Raw genomic sequence first — 23,994 nt, forward strand, 5'->3', positions numbered from 1 at the left:
ACATTAGGATATAGCTGCTGCTTTAATCCTGAAGAATAAATCAAGTATTACAGTGAAGGAGGCAAAGTACCCCCTACCTAAAGAAAAAAGAATTGGGAGGTTTAGTAATGTTATCAAAAATCACCCACCTTGAGCAAACTGACTTTTTTCATGTGTTAACCTTTTCCCAGGTGAATTTAGAGTGCCAGACCAGTTTTTAAGTGTGAGCTGCTATCTGCACCTTTGCTATTATCTCTGTGTAGGGGCATCTGGAAATTCCTAGCATAAACAAAGATTCAGCAAGATCTCTGAAAGGCCCCATGATGAGCCTCAAACATGTAACTGTGAATTCCTGTGCTAAGAGTGTGGGTATCATTGACATCTTCTTGGAGTATAGATATGGAGCTGGTCAACTAAGTGTTTCACTTCCCAGGAAGAATTAGGCAGTGCTTTTGCTCACAACCAGAGGGAGATGCTCCCACATGTCTACAGAATTCCATTTTACAAATGGTGAATCTGAGGCTCAGAGGAGCCGAGTCATTTGACCAGTGTAATACAAGCAGGAAGGCCCATTTGACTCCAGAAGTTATGCTCATAACATTACACCAAATGGAAGAGCTCAGAAGGAAAAATTCTAGATTTATTGACTCTTACCTCGGACTTTTTCTAGTCCACCACACTGCACTTTAGACCTGTTGATCTCTGAATTGACCCATTTTTGCACAGAGAAATTTAGTGTCCCGGAGAAAAACAGAAGTTCATTTTCTGGTACTTCACTATGTTGTCAATAGAAGTTACCAGCATCATGTCTGAGTAGAAGGGGTAGGGAACTGTGACCTCCACGTTAATATATGCCCTTCCTCTACCCCTAAACATCCTCAGTATGCTGAGCAAGAGGGGAGATGTATAGATGTCAGGTATGTTATAGATCGCAAGAAAGACAGCTCATGAAATTTTCTATGCAAATTATGAAACATGTTTGTTCATATTGTATGACAGTAAAAATCCAAATTTTTTTCTTTATTGAAATAGTCACTTATAGCAAAAATAAAATTCTATATGCCATCTCTAGGACAGACCTACCACTATCACATTAAACTATATCTTTCCCATCAGTTTAATGACATGGTAGTTCTGAGGGTAGGCAGCTTGCTATGAAGATGGTAAGATTACCTCCAAGGCCGTAGAGATTTCTTCTGGAAAGCTTTAGGGTTTTCTATAGATTCCTTTCTAGGCATCAATAATGCTTCCAGATTCCCTGAGTAACAGAAGCATTAACTATATAAGGCCCAAAGGACCTTGTGACTTTGCCTCTACCTGATATTTTCCTCTCACACTCCTTGAAGAAGGATGTTTAATGAAGGCTCACTAACATCCCCCAGGAGTCGATTTTCATATCCATGGTGGCACCCATGGTGGCTTCCCACCATATTTTAGAACCAAAAAATTATTTAAAAATTAGTATTTTTAGGAAACTTAAAGAGCATTCATTCAACATCATCATTTTACAGTATATAAGGCAACGAAGGCTTAAATGAAATGTCTAAGTCATCAGGGCAGTGACCAAGGTAGGATTCCAGCTCAATATCCAATTTCCAGATTAGGACTCTTCACATTCTACCCTGATATTAGAACTCACCTTCTCATCTGATGAAACTACTAAAGTATGAAATTCCATGTGGTGCACCATTCTAGAAAAAGATGGGAAATCATGGTCACAATTTACTCTGTTTTTAAAGGGTGCCCACAAAGTGAGTTGAAAGTTGCCTATAGTTCATGCAAACTGAGTGCTATGGATGATAGAGGACAACTTAATATTCTAAAACAACCCTACCTCTAAAGCTTTCTTGATGTGAATAACATATTTGCAGCCTTCTGCTTCAAGCTTGTTTTCCAGTTTGACAAATTATGGCGTCAGCAATAGATGGTCAATTTCAGCCATTCCAACATAGTCCCCTCCTATGTATAGTGCAGAGTTTTCCTTGGGGCACAGAGGAGAAAAATTTTCCTCCAAAGTTTCACTCTTGTAACTAGAATCTCATTTTTTCTGATTCATGAAAGTGAGTTTCAAGTGCCACAACCAAACTGTTTTCTGAATTCTCTCCCTGATGAAAAACAGAATTCAGATGACATATATATTTGATTCATAGCCTAAACTGATGTGCCCCCAAATTGAAAGAAATTTGAAAGTTAACATTATATATTTAACTATTAATATTAAAAATCAAATCTTTTTCACAGTATCCCAAACTATTTCCATTGCTTTCTGAACAATAGTATTAATCAATAGAGACCCTAAAACTGGCCTAAAGTAAACTACATCTTAAGTGAGCTTTTTTTTACCTATCAGTACCACTCACTTTGGGAATAATTAAGATTGCAAAAAATAGGGAGAGCACATTATTTTCTCTAATTAAATTCAGCAAGAACTGTTAATACTACAGTAATCTGATTTTTGTCACAATAGCAACCACAAATGGTATCATAAGGGCTAACATTTTTTAAATGCTCATTACAATATCGAGCAAGTATTAACTCACTGAGTCTTGAAAACAACCAGCAGATAGTGTCATCATCCCCAACTTACAGATGAGAAAGACAAAGAGAGTTTCCTTTTTTTTTTTTTTTTTTTGATCAAGAAAGAGACAAGTTCCTTGTCCAAGTGGTAGAGCTGGGATTTTAATCCAGCCCAAGCTCTACTTACCTGCACCATATCTCAAAAAATTTTCCCCAAATAGTTATTTTCTAAGCTTCCCATAGATGCACTTTGAAAATTCAACAATGAGAGTAATTGGATCTGATTGACATTCCAGATATTTTTGTTTTTTGTAAGGGGACAGCTGTGGAGTATGTGATTATGTTCTCTATACTCCTAGAGCCAGTCTTTGGAATCTAGTCAAGGAGATTATCAAAATGAGTACAGTCCATTTTCCCAGATGTATTGTGCCAGCATCCTTAAGAAATAGGGATTTCCACAGAAGGCTATTCTTGAATGACTAGCCATCTACAACCCCACTGGACACATGGAGGGATCCTTCCCCTCACCCCAATAATAATTTCTCAACTCTAGTTTGGGTTTCACTATGACAGTCGAAAGGTCCACTGTCAAAACATGCAGCAATAATTTTCCCTTCCCTCTTAGTCCTCTAGAGTCTCCAAAGAGCGTGTACCTCATCCCAGTAGGCCTCATCCTCCCATGAACTTGAGTGGGGGCCCTGCTAGACCATTGGAGAACTCCTAGAGGGATGGAAATTAACACCTAAGGGAAACCTTAGAGATCTTTTAGTCCAGCACCTTTATTTATAAGGAAATGGAAGTCCAGAGAAATTAACAGCCAGGCAATTCCTTGGTAGCAGTACTGGGACCAAACCTGATTCTTCTGACTTACGGTGACCTTTGCCCTGCAACAAGCCACCACTTTAAGACCTTCATGTTGGCCCAAAGATATACCTTAGTTAATTTGTGAAAAAGTGAAATTAATAAATTCTGCCTCAGGTCACCCAAAGAGGCAATACAATAGTTTTAATGCAATATATATATATATATATATATATATATATATATATATATATTTTTTTTTTTTTTTTTTTTTTTTTTTTTCTATTTTCAATTTCCACCTACTCAAAACAAGTGGCCCCCTGGCTAAAAATTATCAGAAGCTACATGTTATGCAAAGATTTTTCATTAGAATTGGCTATGATAACATAGAATTTGTTTCAATTATACTATTAAAATCATCTTCAATGTGCCTAATTTACTCCTGGGAATTAAACATTTGTTAGTAATATTGATTAAATATTTATTTGAGCCAGGATCTTAGAGTAACAAGAGTAAATGGAGAGTAACTGCCTAATTTTGTTTTCTTACTTAGCCTTGCAATTATAAGACAAAATCAAATTTTTAAAAAATAAGATGAGATATTAAATTAAAAACTCCTGGGGACCAAATATTGGAACATGCATGCACAAACAGTAACATGCTGTAGGAGTCTGGGGGGAGGGAGGGCACAAATTTCAGTGCCTTTTTTTTCAGGACATTTTTCCTTCCAAGGGAAAAACAGCACATAAAATTTTGTCCCATCAGAGATATGTGTAGATTAGATTGGGATTTCCAATGGGATCACTGCTGGTGGTTCTGAGTTTTGAGTGTTCAGGAAAGTTAGGCATCCCACATAATGGAACTTTTGGGGGCGGCGGCGGTGGGGGGGGAATGTCTAATTACATTCCCAGGCAAATACAAGGGCTACCTTCTCCCCTTCCCCCCAAGAAACCATCTGAAGTACACAATACAGAAGAAAGTTACACTCCAGGTACGGATCAGATTGTGACTGAGCTGTCTACTTCGATAATTCCATACAGTCAGGTAGTTAACGATTCAAAAGTAGAATGCCCTATGTTAACTTTTTATATATTTTATACATTCCTTAACATGGAACCTCAGAATCCTAGGGGGAAAAATTATAAAACACTAGGAAAAGAGTATGCTAAAAATAGGCATAAACAAATATTTAATAGAATATGGGATACAGTTTAATTTATGAAGCTAATTTTCAAAACTCACTTTTAAATTGATTTAGTATAAATGCCGGTCTTTACTTAAATTTCTTGGCAGAGCTTATTAACCAAACAATCATATTGCTTAATTTCATCAAGTCACTAAATACCTAACATCAAGTTTACAAACAGCAGCCCCACTATGACCTGTATTTGCCTCTCCTATAAGAAAAATATGGAGAGAACCATTTCAACAAACTAAAATATTCTTAATTTGAAGCTAATAATGTGAAGGAATATATTTTCTATATAAACCCACAATTTTTTTCCAAGTAATTTCTAGAAATCATATTCATTCCCTCAAAATGCAAATTTATGGTTTTTCAGAGGTAATGAGCACTGTTTAAGTAGCCTTGTTCTGTTAAGTCAGCATCTACCCAGCACCAAAATGCTCAGGTGAAAAGCAACATTAGTTGCCTACTTTGCCTATACATGTTACTAAGTATCTATATATTTAGTAACAGTTGGGTACAAATGTGGAAAATATTATTACACTTTTTTCATTCTGCAGTTTTGACAGAGTAATATCAATATTAAGATTTCATCTGCCTTTGTGTACACACACACACACAGTAGATCAGCTTTTCTAACAAATATTAAAATACCAAAGTTATAGCGAAAGTACCATGTCTTACAAGAATGTTACTTGCTATAATCTAATTATGGAGGAAACAATCTGATAATACCTGTTTACAGTGGCCTAGCCACTTGATATCAATTATTCAATTATTAGATATTTATTGAGGCCTCCTGCAAAGCTTTGCCCTTCCTCAAAGAGATCCAATCTAATTACAGAGATGAGAAATAGACCTATGAAATTTAAATTAACAATATTAAAACTCATGCCTTATCCCCATATCAATGAGAAATCAGGAGCACAGACAGTAACATGCTATAGGAGTTTGGAGGTGAGAGCACTTTTTGTGGACTTGGGTAGTCCCAAAGGACCACACAGAAGGTGTAGTTTTGAGCTGATCTGAATGGGTGGTAGATTGGAGTCCTAAAATGCCTGCTTTAATAGTTATGCACCTTAGCAAAAATAATTTTAAAGCATCCAATCCTAAACCTAGATGTTCTGCTTTTCCAGAGTCTTTTTTTTTTTTTAATATGTATATACTGGTGAATCTAAGAAAGAAAGAACATCAGTTCTCAAGGTAACAACGCTTATAATTACCTCTGGATTGGAGCCAAAAACTCTAGAAACATAGGTTGAAGTAAAAAAAAAAAAAAATCATGAAGACATATACACATCCGTACATACAAACCTTAGCTGTACTAAGAAGCCAGAAATCACCAGTATTCCCTTTCTTTCTCTGAGAAATGGCATAAATAAAAATAGGAAATAAATCCACTTCTTTGCAGAGATAATGGCTCACACTTAAAACATACCCCAAAGAATCTCTCATGAAAGACTAATGCAACCAGTTCATATCTGTAAGTATAAATTGCAGAGAATGGAATCCTCCAGTGAGAAATTATTTCTTTCACGTTATCTTCTAGTTTCAGGCACCAGCTTTATATAACAGTTTGAAATGCCGAAGTCCCTATTTGGTTATTTGTAAGAACACTCTAGTTTATTGCAAAAGTAAATGTATATAGCTTTGTTAGCGAAGGGGCTATCTATTTAATGTCCATTCAATGTTTTGGGAATCATCAATTGCTTGCTCTTGTTTGGTGCGGGAGTCATGTTTTGTTAAGTGCATCACAGCCAAGTTAAAGAGCAGATGTGTGGTTTGTGTCTTTGTCCATATAAGTTTCTGTTTAGACCAAATGACATTATAGCTGAAAATAACATACCCTGATTTTTCCTGATGCATGCAGATCTTCCAAAGTTTAATAGGATATGGCCGAATATTTCTTCCCTTGAGGTTTCTAACCCAAAACAAGGTAGGAGCATGTAAAATTCCTAGCAATTTAAAACCCCACATGTTTAGGGGGAAAATCCCATATACTATTTTTCAGCACTGAATAACAGCATTATTGTGAATGCCATGTCTTTGAAAGAATCCTGATTCAAATATTATTTCTAATATGAAGAGTGCCCTGGAAATATTAGAGTGAAAGATATAGGGGAAAATTAGATGGCATAGAAGTTACAAGCACTTCATCAAATTTAGGTTGAATGTCTCTCCCAAGAGAAGCCTAGAGTTTTGCTGCCATCACAGTTTGGAATATAAATAATAAGCCTTAAAAACTTCCGAGTGCTGCAGGTGTCCTTCCAATGTCTCCCTTTTGCTCCTCTTAACGAAACTGACCAGTACGTCAGTTGTGTTGAAGGTCGGGGGGGAAAAATACATAAAGGCAGTATTGCAACCCCTAACAGACTTGTTTTCTTTTACTGTTTCTCCATATTGACTGGCAGAAATTTGAATCTCTCTCTCTCTCTCTGTATCTCTCTCTCTCTCTCTCTCTCTCTCTCTCTCTCTCTCTTTCTCTTCCACATCACAGTATATTTTCTCTGTTGGGGCTTCCCCTTTTAATCCTTTACAAATTAACAATTATTTCTAGCAGCATTAAGAACAACCTGCTCTCTGTCTGTCTTTAGAGCAGTAATTATTTTCTGACTTGTAACCTCAAAAATAAGTAAATAAATAAAAGAGAGAGACTGACAGCAGTGTGATTACACAGGAAGAAATAGAACTTTTAAAAACTGGGCAATGAAATTCATAAGAGGCAGTGCAATGTTAAATTCACATTAACATCTAGCCTATAGATATATATAGACATGTATAAATAGGAGTTTATTTTAATAGAAAATTGTATTCTTTTGCCTTCTTTCTTCTCAAAAAAAAAGGCACATTTTTGGCTTCCACCTTCTTTCATTACATACAGGATGTTCCTTTTAAACTCTAATGAATACAGATGGAGGAGGAAATGAGCGAAAGGAGGAACCAGGAAATAGCTGCTAAGCAAACAAAATATATTAGCAATTTGTTGGGGAGTCAAATTGGAAGGGCTGCATTTTCAGTCCTTGATCAGGGTGATGAAATCGAGACTGTCCTAGATACATATATTAGTAGCAAATAGAATTATCTTAATCATCTGCTCCAAATGAATTTTTTCAACTTTCTGCATACATATGTGGAAGAAGAAATAGAGCTCAAGCTCACCCCTATTAGTATAATTCTGTGAGGATTTGGGGGAGGTTTAGTGGCTTTATTCCTTGGCAGGTTCAATGAGAGCATCTTCAGTGAAATGTCACTCAGTATTTCCCATTGAATTTCAGAGTTCAACAAATTATACAAGACAGGATCTAAGACTTAACACTTCTCCACAGTGAGTTTTGAGATGAACAAGATTATGCATTGTTCAAAACCTGAAACACACCTGCTTAATTATTTTGCTGTGTTTTCTGTCAGTGTCACTGCACAGAAAACTTTCAGAAATACCTTCAGCTAATACCAGGTGCAGTTTTTTTAGAACGTGGGTAATGAGTTCAAATGAATTTATTTGAGAAGCAGCGCACGGGATAAAGTGCTTAAACTTGAAATTTTAGCTCAAGGGGCACTTTCTAACAGAGGCCAGTTCTGTGCAGCCATAATTTATCTTGTCAACATCTGCAAAGAACGTCAGGCTCTATCTGCTTTTGCTGTTTTCGCAAGCAACTCGTCATGAATAATCGGAAAAGAAATGGCAGACAGCATACAGAGCAATCTCTGCCATTAACAAACTGATATGACCACAAAGGTAATAAATATTGAGAAGGAGACTACATTTTTCAAAGGTAGACAGATTCAAGGTGACTCTGAGACTAAGGTCCATATGGTTGGCCACTGAGATTATGTTCCGTGAGGTCTAATCAGTTCAACAAAAATAATCTAACTGGCTGAGGCACAGACGAGCTTTTGGTTACACAGAGAAAATGACAGTGAATTGAGGCAATGATTGCTAATTATCTCAGCACAACTACTATTTTAAGAGAGGGTCAATAGGGGATCCTAATATCCATAATGTTACCAGAATAATCCTTGCATAACTGGACTCTTAAATGGTAATTCTCTTTGCCTCTGAAAATAAAGCTTCTAAACTTTATTACTGACAATGTAAAACCATTTTCAGCCAAATACAAGACTTCCTTTGGGACTGAAACCATCTCCCAGAAACAACAGATACAAATAGTCTCTTCATTTAGGGCTACCTTTTCAAGTGGGTTGATGATAAGTTATTACAGTTTGAACATTTCACTATTGTTTCTAATGTTCTGTTCATTCTTTTAAACCTATCCAGTTGCTCCCAAATTAGCTTTGTCAACAGTTTCTTCTGTTCAAGTTGCAAACCACAAGAGAGGTAGGAATTCTTGGATTCATACAGTGATTTCATGGTGTTATGTGTTGTGAAACATTGCACTGTATGAATCTGGAATATCTGTGAAGTGTACCCATCAGCTTATCGGTGAGGCATGTTGACTGATACCAATCAATGCATCAAATAGTACTGAAAATGTCATCTGTAAGAGACAAAAAACTTCACTCAGAAATTTCACTGCTGCAAATTAAAATTGCTGCAACATTTGTTTTCTGAAAGATTAACACGTGAATAAACATTCAAACAGCTTAGGATCCTGTTTAGAACATGAATGTTAGAGTATTAACATTGTTGCCCATTGGCATTGAAAATAAGGAAACCCACTTACAGTGAGTTTCAAGGATGCTTTTCATGAGAACAGAATGGCAGGTTCCGTGTTTTGTGCCCATTTGACTTTTGGACAAACGAAATAGCTTATATTTTCTATTTCCATTGTTTGAAATGAAATTGAATGAATGCCAGTGAAGATCTACACTGGGTTTAGCATTGATTATGACCTGAAAATAATAATTACATTACTTACTTTAAATGCAAGCAAGCAGTATCTCATCTGTGACTCATGAATAGTCCATTCCAGCTAGCATCTGTCATTCACAGAATGAAGATTTTTCAGGAAACATAAAGACTTCTGTTTTTATTTTACCATTTTCCTTTAAATGTCTTCTGTGACAGGTGTGTCTTGTTTTCCACCCTTGACTGTTGGGCTTATGTCATGTTTTTGGTTTGTGGGTTTTTTTTTTTTTGTTCTTCGTTTTTTCATGAAACACCTCTTGTAAAGAAATGTATTTATTAACAAAGTCAAAATTCAGTTTGACCCACTTGATGAAAATGACCGTAATAGCTTATTTATTCCTTATCGAATAGAGTCAGATCATTTTCCAGATTTTAATTAATGTTGAGTTGGTCCTTCTGTGACGTAAAGAGAAAAAGATGAAACTGGTCCAAAGATGGGAAAAGGGAAATGGATAGTATTCATACCATGTCTTAAACTTTCCTCACAATGTGCTTTTTACATATCAAGCATTAATGGTGCCCTTTTGAGGGGAATACAAATGTATTTGAATTTGGGGGAACTAAGTTCTTTGGAACAGACCGGCCACAGCGTCATAGGGTATCAAGCCTATCTGGGCAAGTGTGCCCATCTTAAGGCCACAGGGGGAAGATCTTTCTTTATCTCCAAAATGCAAATCCACACAAAGAAACCAAGGAAGTGGAGGAAACAGAGAAGCATTAGGGACTTTCATAGATTTCATTTCTCTTATGTCCCGTCAAGTACACTGGAAATACAAGGGGCCTCTTGACCTGGAATTTCACCCTGCATCATTGAATCTCCAGTTTCCTGGGGTCATAGCACTAATGAGGTTCAAACACATCTCCAGAGGCAGGAAGAAGCCACCTAATGACTTATCATTTAAAAAAATCCATATCGTCATCAAATGTTGTATGTAGCTTCAAAAGCTACATAAGGTTGCAAAATAGGGGAGGGGTGGGGTAAGGACCAGCAAAATGCTACAGCCACTTCACTGCCACCCCTGGAGGAGGCCCCTCAGAGGCATGGTGACTCTATTAATGTGGTGAGAGGAAAATACTTTTTGAGAGTTCTCATTCCTTTACTTTCTATCTAAACTCTTTTCCCCAAATCTGTTTTGTTTCTTTTTTAATGAATTTTCATCAGCTTTCCTAATTTGGCCAAAAAGAAAAATGACCTGTGCCATATTCAGAGGACTTGATCTTATATTTACATAGGCCATGTAACATATGATGCAAGGCAACATGGCAAACAGTAAGAAAGAAGACACCCAGGGGAAGTTTAACCCCTCCTATTCTAACATTCTTTTTCTTCCATTCTCTTTCTCTCCAACCTCTTGCTTCTGGCAACTCCTCCTTGCCCAGCCCTTCTCCAGCCAGTGTCAGTCAGAAAGAACCTTTACTTAAGAGGGTTGGGTCGTTCCTGATCTAGACCAACCACTCCTTCTAAAATACTCCTTCTAAAGTATCCCTAGCTTTAATTGGTCTTAACTAGCCAATTGCTAAGTATTGTAGTATCTTATCATAACTGTTTCATATGAGCTCATCTATTCATATGCGGGATTTTACCCCCCAGGGGACTTTTGGTTGTCACGACTCGGGGGTTGCTACTGCATCCAGTAGGTAGAGGCCAGGGATGCTTCTAAATAGCCTACAACATATAGGAAAACAAAGAATTATTTGGCCCAACATGGAAATAGTGCCAAGGCTGAGAAACCACCCTAGACTCTACAGGACTGGCTCATGTTGTTCCCTGGTATGAGGTGATTCTCAGGAAATATGTACTGCCAGCGGTTCCTTGCACACCATGGCCATGTGTTCTAGATGACCCCACTAGCTCGTCTACACAGCAGCAATGAAAAATCATCTACAGTGTAATCTGAGATTGAAAAACTACATAAAACCATAGAAGTTTTTACAAGTCTCCTTTTTTTCTTCCCAAAATGATCTGCATAGACGGGTAGACAACCCTCAGCTAAAATAATCAGTAACTCAGTTACACCTTGTTGGTGTGGCTGTTGTTTTTCTAAACTCTTGGGTATAAGGGATGTAGCCAGACTCTGATGGAATTCAAATGGGGGAGGCATGAGTTTAAGCATAACTTTCCTCTTGTGTCTGCCTGTGTTTTGCAAAAAATGGCACCTTTAGAATCGTCACACATTCACAGATACGTTCATTTGACAATGTTCATTGAGTGCCTAGCATGTGACAGATGTTTTGAGTTCTCTGGTTACATCTGTAAACATAACACAGTCCACACTTGTGTATTTATACTCAGAGTATGGTGGAAAAATTATTTTAAATATACTTTCCAGATACTATAAATTCTACAAAAAATTAAGTAGGATTAGGAAATTGAGGATTAGTATGTTTAGGCATTGCTGTTATTTCCAATAGAGTGGTCACAAAATTTTCTTTGAGCAGAAACCTAAGCACAAAGTGAGGAAGCAAGTCACAGGGATGTCTAGGGGAAGAGGATTCTACACAGAGGTAACAGCAAGAGCAAAGGCCCCAGGGAAGTCCCTGGCATGTTTGCAGAGCAACATGGAGGCTTTGTACAAGAGCAAGGAGGAAAGTGATTGCAGTGAGCCACCAGGGAGGCCAGGGGCCAGATCAATTGGGAATGAATGCATATAATTCTGTGTTTTATTCTGAATGGCATGGAAAGCCATTAGGATTATAAACAAAGGGATGTCATGACTGAATTTAAGTTTTGAAAGAGTCACTCTGACTGCTGTGTGGAGAGGAGGTATCACTAGCATGGAAGCCAAGAGAGCAGTTTGGGGACCATTGCAATAATCCAAGTGCCTTTAACTCAAGGTGACAGAGTAAGAGGTGGTGAGATTAGAGTGTATTTTAAAAGCATAGCCAAGAATATCTGCTGATTGACTGGTTGTCAAGGATGAGGAAAAAAAGACATGTCAAGAACAACATCAGGAATTTTGAGCTAAGCAATTGGAGGAATGGAGTTGCCATTTACTGAGATAGGGTGGGCTGCCTGGGTGAGTAGCAGGTTTGGGAAGGTTGACCTAAGAGCTCTGTTATGAACATGTTGAAGTTGAGATATCTAGTAAATGTCCAGGTGGAGACTAAGAATGCAGATGAGTGTGTCAGTCTGGAGGAAGTCTCACTAACTGAGGAGTTGATCTAGGCTGAAACAACTATTTTGGAAAGGTCAGCATCTAGATGATGTGTAAAGTCCGGAGACTGGGTAAGGAGCCCTAGGCTCTAGGTTGAGCCTAAAGGGCAAAGAGTTCCAAGAGCTAAGCCCTGAGTACCTGTGAGGAGAAAGGACCAAGAGGAAAAGAGAGGGAAAAACAATCATGGGTGGAGAAGAAGAAGAAGCAAGAGAAAGTGGTGACCCAGAAGTCCCCTGTTTTAGGAAGGATTTCCTGGCAGCCCTAAAGGTCCCTTTGAGACTTATGGTTATAAACTTAACATGAGACTTGTTTCAAAATAGTTGGAGAAAAACTCCAGCCACATTTAGCTGCTGGGGTGTAGGCATGGAGAGATGGAGAGGTGGATTTAAGCAGGATCAGGTTTTCCCAGGAGACTGATTGCGGTGGACACTCGGGGTCAAGGGAGATGAGAGTGTATGAAAGGAAGTCACTGTAAGGACGGACCATGGACTCCATACTTTGTAAGAAGGGAAAGGAGGACATGGCAGGTCAATGAGTTGAGAGATCAAAGAATTATTGAACGATTAGTATCATCCCTGCAGGGTCTTAATATGGTAATATAACTCAGACTACATCATTAATAATCATTCAAGGATTCTGTGCCTGTGTGGAAAGACTAGTTCCTAAAGAGTGGTAGATTAACAGAATACTGAAAAATAATACAGCAGCCTAATAATTACGTTTGAAATGCCTTGCATTTATACACTGCTCTCATGTTTTTCAAATCATTTTCAAAGATCTTTTTGTCATTTTACATTCTGAAATATATCGTGGCCAGAGAAGACAGCTTTATTGAAGTCTCAGAAGAATCTTAGAAGTCTTAAAAGAATCAAGTTGCTACCCTGTTTCCTAGATTAAAAGATATTTAAATATCCACTTATCTTCTAAAATAAATTTATTAATATTGGGCATTTAGCTGGTATGGTTCTATATATAATTATACAACTTACATTATTTATCTTCTCCTACCAAAATTAATAAATCGGTCTTCAAACAAGACCCAGAAACAAATAATGTCATTGTGGAAATGTATACTACTCATTGAATTCAGAGTAATAGTAGATGATAGTGTGACATTTGATGTGTCCATGGAGATTCATGGGCTGAGTCTTGAAAGTGTTGAACTTGGATATCTATAGATATGTTTTATTTCTTGGATAAAACTTTGTCAGATAGAGCTCAGCATGTACTCTTGCCATTGCGCAGATCTTACAGAACCCTTCAAATACCCACAAAGGAAATGATTTATGAAACTTCTCTAGCCTTATTCTCTACACTTTCCCCAACTTCATACCTTTGCAGGTTCTATTCCCTTTTCACCTGAAATGCTCATCCCCTCTCCCCCAAACTTCTTTTTTCTAACAAACCCTACCTGCCCTCATGGAAGACCCATTGTTAAGTCCAGTGTTAAGGTAGTTTTTGCTAATTCCCCTCAAGTTAAATGACCTCCTCCTTAGATCACTTTGTGTCACTGTTTGGCTTTCTTAGCACATGCTCTTTTGTTTTCTAGTTATTCTAACCATATGTTTGTCTTACCCACAAAACTAGTTTTTTGACAACAAGGGCTTCTTTGTAGCTCCAGCTTTTTTCAAAGCTGGATAAATTATATTAGGTGCACCAAGGGCCAGCCTGGGATGGGGAATATGAGAAACAACCACCAAGGAACGTCTTCCAGGAGGGAGAGCCAGAGGACAGGGCTGTTGATGCCCATCCCTCAGCAGTTCCAGGCAGCTCTGAAGAAGTCCTTAGGAAGCAATTAGATTTGGAACTTGGGTCTCCTTCCTGAAACCACTACTCTTGGGTGGCTCTAGGCCAGAAAGGTTTTCCCTGTTCCAAATCCTCAACAAAGAAAGGCTCTAGAGACCTTTTAGGTTTCCTCGCAAGTCAGAATTGCCAGCATAAACAAGGTGTAACTCAGGGAGATATAGTGTATTGGAGTGATATGTTTGTTTTCTAAGAAAATTTAATTTGGTGATCTGTAATTCTATTATTTTTGTTGTTATTGTTTTATTATTATTAATATAGCATGCCTTAACTACTGCATAGGCCTCCTTCCCACTCTGCTCTTCCCCCTCGGCTTCCTCCTGATCCCAGCCCCCAACATGCGCGCGCGCGCGCGCGCGCGCGCGCACACACACACACACACACACACACACACACACACACACATGACAGAGCTATCCTCCCCTAAAGGAACCAGCTTGTCTTCAGGAGCCTCCCCTTCTTCTTGCTTCCCTTTTGAGTATCTAGAATCCCCAAGGTGCTGACCCTAATCTTGGTATCTTTCACTAGTCACTATATCCAGTGTCCTCCTCTGCTTTGATCCACATTTTATTTTATTCTGTCAGGACCTTGACCCTCTGCTATAGCAATCAGCTCTGCACTAAATAAATCCACACCATTCCGATGAGTACCAGCATGTTTAAAAAAAATCCAGTCTCTCTTCCTTAATCTTCGTTATTCATTTTGACAGTGCTTATTCATTGTTACTCTGCTCATCAAATGCGATACTTCCAAAGTTTATCTAAGCCAAAAGAGTAACTCAGTCCCTTGCATAATGCCTGGCACATGGTAGATCAACCCAATAAAATATGGAATGAATGAATGAATGAATGGGTTCAAGTAGTGGCTGTCTTTGGCTTCCTAGTGAGGTAAAATAAAGGTCAGACACTAAAAAGAGGAGTATTTTTGGATAAACTAAATAAAGGTTTTGCAGTATCACCGTTGACCTTCCTCATTAATATCCAGCTACACCTGCCCCCATATTTTGAGAAGACAAATTAGCTTCCCCACCTACTTACTTCTCCCGTCTTTTTTTTTTCTTTTTCTATCTGATTTGATGGCGATTGCTACCGGTAAAGGCTTTGTCTTTACCACTTTTTTGAAAAATGTTGAATTAGATGAACAACTTCTTGCTTTAGCTGAGATGCAACCAAGAGAAAATGTAATCACTCCCCATCCTTCCCCACCTGCTCTCCTTCTCTTTCCCCATCTCCTTGTCTAGTTCTTCTCACCATCAGGACCTCAGCCTCAGAGGCATCTCCAACATTCTGGGAAAACAAAGAAAGGAAATCTGGGAGTACTGCATAATCACTAGCTGCCTAATCCTTCTTTTGTAGTGGACTCAGCTTGAAATTTGAATGAAAAGGAAATCTTCAGAGCACTTTTCCCATACAAATCATCTCTCTGTTTTTTGTATTTTCTCTCACACATAAACAAACATCATATTTGGCCTGATGAAAGGCTTACAAAGGCTTTCTTTCCTGTTAGCATTTGGAATAAAAATAGAGAATTGTTTAGTCCTCCAGATCCCTATTAAATTTGCCACAATTTCTGTGAAACCCTGACCGAGCTACTGTCTTAACATAAATGATAATGAAACTAAACAAAGGAGTCATGGGTGATGGCAGGCTCAGGCCCTAGATGCTCACATACTTCCCTCCCTTTTTTTAAGAGTGCAAATATGAAGAAAAAAAATGGGGAAGTGATGTAAAGACAGTAAAGTTCTCAGTGTGCAAAAATTAGACTTTTGCATCAATGGCGACCGAGCCTTCCCAAATTTTAAAAGGTGTACACCTGCAAATGCTTCTGTTCATATTGTATGCCAAGAATTAACACTCTTCGGTCATGTTCTGAATGTCCAACCTTTCTATCCTGCTTGAAACAGATGCTACTTCCATGCCAGTCACAACCACCTGTGGTCGCCATGTGTCATGTTGCATCACATAGATGTAATGCCATTCTGCCATCTTTTCTCCACTCCTCATTTTATCCAAGCATGTAGTGTGCTATTACTCTGCTACTGTATACACTCTGTATACATTTCTGTTCTTCCTTGCAAGATTGTGAATGCTTCGGCCACTCCAATCGATGCAGTTATATCGATCTGCTAAATACAGTCATTTGCGTGAGCTGTAAACACAACACTAGAGGGCAGCACTGTGAGTTATGCAGGCTGGGCTACTTCAGAAATGCTTCTGCACAGCTGGACGATGAGAATGTGTGCATAGGTCAGTTCCATTATAATTTCAGCTATTGTTCTGTGCCTTTCGAGCTATGGGGAGCTATTCAAGGTGAAGAGGCTGTTAACTTGAACCACGGCTGAGCCAGAATGAACTTTCTCAATGGAGAAAACATCCTTGTGGTAGACTTAAAATTCTCTTGTGCCGGTTGAATTGGGGAATATATTCTGAATCCTTATGTTTTTGTTGCTTTAAATATGATGATCTGGAAATCTTGTTTAGAAGATGAAGAATTTTCTATCAATTATTCTTTCTTCCTTTTTTTTGCATGAAATCTTAAAACCTGGTAATATCAAACTGATCTTAAAGGCTTATGTTGTACATTCAACTTTTAAAATGGAAACTCATTATATGGGACTTAATTATAGATATGAGAAATTAGGATAAACTCTTGCACGTAACTGGTAATCAACAAACATTGATTGATTAAAAATATTGCCAATTGGAATTGAAAATCATTAGCAACTGGTAATATAGAAGTTTGCCTGACTTTTCCATCCATAGCAAGGAAATTCCATTTATTTAATTTTCCTAGCCCCTCAAAGCAGAAGCAATTTCTCAGAACTATTATAGGCAATGAATTCTCATAGCTTCCAAGGTAAATAAGGAAAAACTGGGTCCACAGGATTCCCTTGAGCACTATCCCCTACCCACCATGACTACTGCTCAGGTCAACTGGAGAGAGAACCTGTTTTCACAGACAAAAAATTTCTCCCACCTTTTGCACAGTGGAACCAGTCTTTAAGAAAGGGAGCTGATGGAAAAATAAGAAACAATAAATGGAATTTCACTTCATAATTTACTTTGAAGAAATGCATATATTTGAAATGGTCAAGGTACATGTGTGTCTGTTACCATACCAGTAGGTAAATACATTGGCAACTAATTTTCAAAATAGAATTTTTCACATAAAGACTAATGTAAATTTTTTTAAAATGCAGAAAAATGACAGATGGTTTTTTTCATCAAAAAAGAAATCTAATCTGCAATTCTGAGATCATTGTCTTCTGATTAGGTCATCAAGATCATATGGCTACTTGCCCAGAATCCCATAAACTAGGTCTACAAGTTGTTGTGAATTCAGTTAGACCAAGTTTACATAATACTGTTAATATCTACAGTATGTTCTATTTTTCCAAGTGCCTCCTTATTTATTATTTGTGAATTAGTGGAGAGATCACTGGACTTAGAGACCGGAGAGCTGGGTTCAAGTCCCATTTTGCTATTTAATAGCTGTATGTCTTAGGTAAGTCCTTTCAGAACTCCCAGTCAAACAAACTGGGATCATATGGAATGCCCAGGAAACACTTGGTAAACTGTGAACTGACTTGCAAATATGGTTTGTTTTTGTTTTTGTTTTGTTTTGTTTTGTTTTTACTTAATCCTCATTAACAAAACCGGGGGGGGGGTAAGTATTCCACTGATAATTTCCTCTATTTTCTAGTTGAGAAAAGTAAGGTGAAATGAACCAAATTATACAGCTTTAGCAAAGAGTTAGCTTCCTGACTTCAGAGCTTGAACATCTTCTCCCAGCTACCCTGACATAATTAGCAAAACTAAACTTGTCAGACTTTTTACTTAAACGGTATGCTTTTTGGATGACAGTAGCAATTCCACCATGAGTTTGTGAACAGTAGTTCAGTGGCCTTTATAACAATCGGGGTTACAAAGATTTGAGGCTATTAATAACCCAAAAGACATGTAGCTGTCTGAATTTTGAATGCAGAGCTACACTTCACTGAATGTCATTTGTAAAAATATATAAATGTCATACTATAAATACAGAAACAAGAGAAAAGGTAAAATAAATAGGAACACAGGAATAAAAATCATTTTCATAAAATACCTAAGATTAACATGTTTTACAGTGTTAATTTCATAGTATTTTAAACAAATCAGAGAAAAAGGCCTTAAAAGAAAAGATTTTATTCCATAAAATTTCTAATAGCAGGTAACTTAACAATATCCCAAAGTGTTTTACTCAGAGTATTCTTTCTTATAAGCTTTGGCCTTTTTCCAGTCCTAAAGTAATTTTATGAAGCATAAAATCTGCACTTACTATTTAATTTTAAGAGGTTTAGTCCTGTTGTAAATCTATTTCTGATTATCTACAGGCATGAAGGCAGCCTGTTTAGCTTTTGTCTTTTGAATAACATCAACTAGTGATGAAATATGAAAAAGCTGAATATACATTTCTTCTCCTGCCTAAAAAAATCAAGAGCATTTGTTATCTCCATTTCTAGACAGTTTGTTAGTTAAAATTATAAATCTTTGGGGAATTTTATTTTATTGAAGCAAACATGTTTCTATTCAGTATTTTATACTTTCCAAACCAAGTAAATTGGTAAACACAAAGATGAGAACTTTTAGGTACCATTAAAATTGGCTATAATATTCCCCCACATACCAAAATTCCTTAAATTGCTGCCTTTTTTCTAAGGCGTAAAATTGTTTGTAAAGAATGCATTGGAAAATGTAGCTAGCTGATATATTCTATAGTCTATCTTTTGTCTTTAGTCTATATATATGTACAATGAATCAATAACAATAAAAGCTATGTCCTATAAGAGCTATGGGTTCCACTTTCCCACTTGAAGAGCTGCCTACACACCAGGCTAAGGCTGGAGTTTGCTCTCTGAGGGCCATTGGTAGCCTGTGGCTCCCTATTGCCAAAGTTTGCCCTAAGGGAAAGCATGAACTTATTCACTCTTTTCCACAGTTAAGCTCCCCAAAGGGCTTGAGCCAGGACTGAGAATTAAATTGAAGAGCATACATCACAAATAATTGAGTTTAATACCTTTTTGTATAGAAAGCACTAATGAAAATGAATGGATATTTACCCAATTCACTTTCACAGAATTAAGCACCAATCTCAGAAAATTTGAACTTCATCTAAGTCTTCTCCAAATTTAAGGGGGAAAAGAGGCATTTTGCCATCTCTTCAACAAATGACAATGAAATCCACCACACTGGCTGTGAGGGAACAGGCCAAATCTCGACAAAATATAGACTGCATAGAAGTACATGTCGTAAACTATTTGCGTCATTTTATATTATGACAAATATAAAATGCAGGCTATTCTGTGTTGCCACAGTGGTTGCTGCTTATTGGTTACTGGTGAATTTCCCCATTTTCATACAAATTCCAAGCACAGCCATGTCTCCAAAGATGCATGTAATTACCCTGTATTACGCAGCAATTACATGAAGATGACACCCTTGCATGCTTCTGTTTCATATAAACTCAAGCATTAAGCAGGAAGTTAGAGGATATGTGGTTCATGACCTTGGGTAATCACTGCTAATAATCTCTGGTAACAAGCTTGACATCAGAATGAAACACAGGGTTCAGCATTTGCTACTAAACGTATCTCAAATTATGAAGTATTGTCTTTTTATTCCCCTTGAAACCCAAGATCAGGTAGTCAGAGGTACCTTCTATAGACAGGATACTTCTAATACCTATAAATCAATTGTACTGTAACTTTTTAATCAAACCTCCAAAGTATTTCATGTTATTTTTTAGCCTAACAGTCCTGCATATTCTTCCTGGTTTAATGTAATAAAATATAATACTCCAAGGCCATCACCAATATCTACCATTGACCATGGTATTCTTTAAAAAACTAAGTTATTTGTACATAAGGTGGTAAACCTCTCCTTGTCACTTATTTTCCCTACTGTTTGTATAACATAACACTTATCACCCTTCCTGTGACAATCACTGGTTTAGGTGTCCCATGTTTAAAAAAAAATTTGTTCACTTTCTTTGCATCTAAATCCTTATATTAATATAATTGCTATGGGCTAAATGACTAGACTGGTGTGTGGATTCCTGTTGGCTAGATATAACTCTACTCCCTGGTTTGCAAAATGCTGGTGACTCACTGTCAACTTATGAACTCGAAATAGTAAGAAACATTAAATGTTGAATAAGTATAAGCACAGACTTATAGTATGAATATGTACACAAAACATTTTAAAGCCATACAAAATTACTATTTTAAAAAAAATCTTTTTAGGGGCGCCTGGGTGGCGCAGTCGGTTAAGCGTCCGACTTCAGCCAGGTCATGATCTCGCGGTCCGTGAGTTCGAGCCCCGCGTCAGGCTCTGGGCTGATGGCTCAGAGCCTGGAGCCTGTTTCCGATTCTGTGTCTCCCTCTCTCTCTGCCCCTCCCCCGTTCATGCTCTGTCTCTCTCTGTCCCAAAAATAAATAAACGTTGAAAAAAAAATTTAAAAAAAAATCTTTTTAAACAACTCCCATGTACACACATTAAAATAGAAAATGATGACTTAAAATAAAACTCTAGTTATTAAATACAAACCAAGCCAGGCAAGGAGGGAACATTTTAGTTTATCTAGTTTTATTTTTACCTGCATATGTCACTATCACTATTAGTCTTATCAATGCTTATATCACCATAATGCAGAACTCAAAAATTGACTAACATGAAATAAATCATAATCGTAAGGTCTTCCACATTTTCTGAAGACATTCTCCAGTCAATTCCTGTAGTAAAACCAGAACAAAATGTCTAGTCCTCTCTATAACGTTAAACCTTGAATCTCTGTTGCCAGTCTAAAACACTAAACTTGATGCTGTTAAGCTAAAGCTCTCAGGGCTTCCGTTGGTTGGTTGGTTGGTTGGTTGGCTGGTATGATTTTACTGGTTTTTTAACCAGAAAACCTTTTAATAGGACCCTTTTAGTATAAAGGAAACTGAGAGACAGAGAGGCATAATGACTTGTCCAAGATTATACAGTGGGGTAACAAGGAAAGAAACTTTGGCCCCCAAGTCCCCAAAGCTGCAAACTAGCTGTTATTACCTTTCAAACTAAAGGAAATCTAAGGAATCCCCACTTCAGGTTCAGCCTTTCAGCTAAAGAGAGTTTCAGAAGCAAAAGTATCCTGTATAAGAGTGTGTGAGGAATCCAGAAAACACTCTATTTACTCTTCATTGGACAAAGTTGTTTTGTCCTGCCAGGAGACATTATGATGAAATATATGTCTCAAATTATGCCTATGTTGAAATTTACTTGGGATTACAAAATTTATTTTTCTTTCATGATTGTTAATCTAGGCTGCATAAAAACCATACTAACATGCCTAGCAGATAGAGTATCTAAAAGCTCATACCAAACAGTATATATATAAATAAGTTAAAGTGCTTTCCCATATCATAAAGTAAAAATGCCTTTGAGTGAACAAAGTGCATTCATATTGCACTTTAAAAATGTTCAGCAGTTCTCAAATATTGAGTGTAACAGATAAGGCCATTTGAATAATTTAAAACAGATTTTACACTGATGGCATATTGATTTATCCTTGATATACAAACTTCTCATGGTGTTCATTAAACCATCTAAAAATGCCCTAACAAATGGAATCTCTATTATGATCTGTTAGCCATGAAGAGCATAATGTCTTATTTCCTGGGAAGTTTTCAGTTAATTTCCTCCCATATCATAAAAACAGCATCACAGAAGGCTGAGGAAATAAATAAAGGGGCCTGAGATAGCTGTATTTGCCAAAGCATTTCATTAGCGGACATCTTTCTTTAAGTAAGCGATGCATTTAAGTGACGCTCCTGTGTTGATAACCTATAAGCCATGCAGACTTGTCTCCAGCCTGTGTGTTGTCTTGTTTCTACAGAGTGTTATTGTAACCCTTTGGGCTCAGTCCATGATCGTTGTAATGGCTCAGGATTTTGTGAGTGTAAGACGGGAACGACAGGGCCTAAGTGTGATGAGTGTCTGCCGGGAAATTCCTGGCACTACGGCTGTCAACGTAAGTAACTCTGGGAGCTGCCCTCTGCCTGCTGCAGCATGGCTGATCTGCTTGTCCAGGCCGGTGTGTGCAGCTTCTCAGAGCAGAAAAAGACCCAAGCCACTGACAAGCTTTAAAAGCTACTTAAAGCCCCAGCCTATGTATAGGAGAGAGAGCAATCCATCAGCTGTCCAGCCAGCTTCTTTGAAGCCCATCTTCTTCTCCTCTGAATGCAGGAGCAACTTATATTGAAATATTGTACTCAGATCCATGTACCTGGCCAGACCATAAATTAAGTGGCACAATAGGGACCCAGCGTGGAAATCCTCACCGCAAAATGAAGGGTGATGTGAATGTGGTTAATATATTTCTTGAACTGAAAGCTACCTCAAAGCTCCAGAGTTCATAAATTAAATGATATCTACATAACTTATTACCACCCCTGCTCTCACACCCGTCACTGAATCTTAACCAGAAACCTAAGGCTAATAAATCTAAGGGATATTTAAATGCCAGGGTAAAATAATGAAAAAAATCAATATTGATTTTAAGCCTCTGAGGTTAGGCACCTTGCAGTGAGACTTAGACAGATGCCATTTGGTTCAGCCTCATTTCTCTGAGGATTATCAGACCTTCTTAAAAGCTTGTCAGGCAGGTGGCATGTCGGTGTATTCGGGGAACAGAAATTTAAAAATGTGAGCAGAAGCTTCCTTCTGTCATTCATAACCTTTTCTGCTTTTTCATTATGCACTAACTTGTGAGTCTATCCATACACATTTAGCTTACTAATATTAAAGAGCCACCAGGCAAATCCTCTAGAGCAGTGCAGTCCAATAGAAAATTGTGCAAGCCACATATGGAATTTTAAGTGTTTTGTTACCCACATTGAAAAAGAAACTGAGTTTAACATCTTATTTTATTTAACCCAAATATCTCAAATAGTATCATTCAACATAAAATCAACATCAAAACTATTAAAGATACGTTTTTTCCATACTGTATTTGAAATCAAGTGTGTGTTTTATTCTTACAGAACATCTCAATTAGGACTGACCATATTGCAAGGCCTAATAGCCACATGTGTCTACCATATTGGACAGCACAGCTCTAGACATTTTTTGTTTGTTTGTTTTTCTGCCTTTTTGGGATTGTTTTGTTTTGTTTTTGTTTTTGCTTACTTTTCACTTGAAAACAATGTCAGCATGCAGAAGCTGTCTAAAGCTAAGTCCAGGGCCTTACAGAATATTTCACCAGCCACTCGTCAAATTTATACTTATCTGTAAGCTACCCTTCTACATAATGTAAAGCCAAAGTGAAATTAACTGCCATCCTATTGTCATGGGCGGCAGAAAACTGTGGTGATAGTTTGAGAAATTTGCCATTGAGTATGCCAAGGTTAATATGGGATCAAGGAGCTGGAGGTGAGCATCTCCAGCCATGCTGGAGAGGAGCATTAGAAGACAAATAGTCAGAAGTCATGCAGCACACCTGCACGTGAGCTCTGCATAAGGCCATGGTTAAAAATCCTACATGCTATAGATTCCTAGAAGGCACCTTAGGGGTATGGATGACTTGGTGGATCCCAAGGACCATATGAGGAGCCAGGACTCAGCGGACAGTCATTGGTCCTGGAACATCTGGATGTGGAGGTCCAGAGAATG

At 37.7% G+C, this 23,994-nt stretch overlaps 1 protein-coding gene across 4 annotated transcripts in view; it reads left to right on the plus strand.

Annotated features, from left to right (window-relative positions):
* The window catches only part of NTNG1 (netrin G1), a 332,598-nt gene that overhangs the window by 266,326 nt on the left and 42,278 nt on the right, over positions 1–23,994 (plus strand). Inside the window, exons 5-6 of one of the 4 annotated variants that reach the window (XM_030327471.1) lie at positions 6,354–6,419; positions 8,760–8,819. The exons of 1 other annotated variant lie outside the window; for it this stretch is intronic. In XM_030327471.1, coding sequence (XP_030183331.1) covers positions 6,354–6,419; positions 8,760–8,819 — 126 coding nt within the window. Of the gene's footprint in view, positions 1–6,353; positions 6,420–8,759; positions 8,820–16,386; positions 16,555–22,219; positions 22,355–23,994 lie in introns of all 4 variants that reach the window. 2 more of the 4 variants (XM_032594348.1, XM_030327473.1) reach the window with 2 other exon arrangements.

Source organism: Lynx canadensis, chromosome C1 (genome assembly GCF_007474595.2).
Source record: "Lynx canadensis isolate LIC74 chromosome C1, mLynCan4.pri.v2, whole genome shotgun sequence".
NCBI classification, from domain to species: domain Eukaryota; kingdom Metazoa; phylum Chordata; class Mammalia; order Carnivora; family Felidae; genus Lynx; species Lynx canadensis.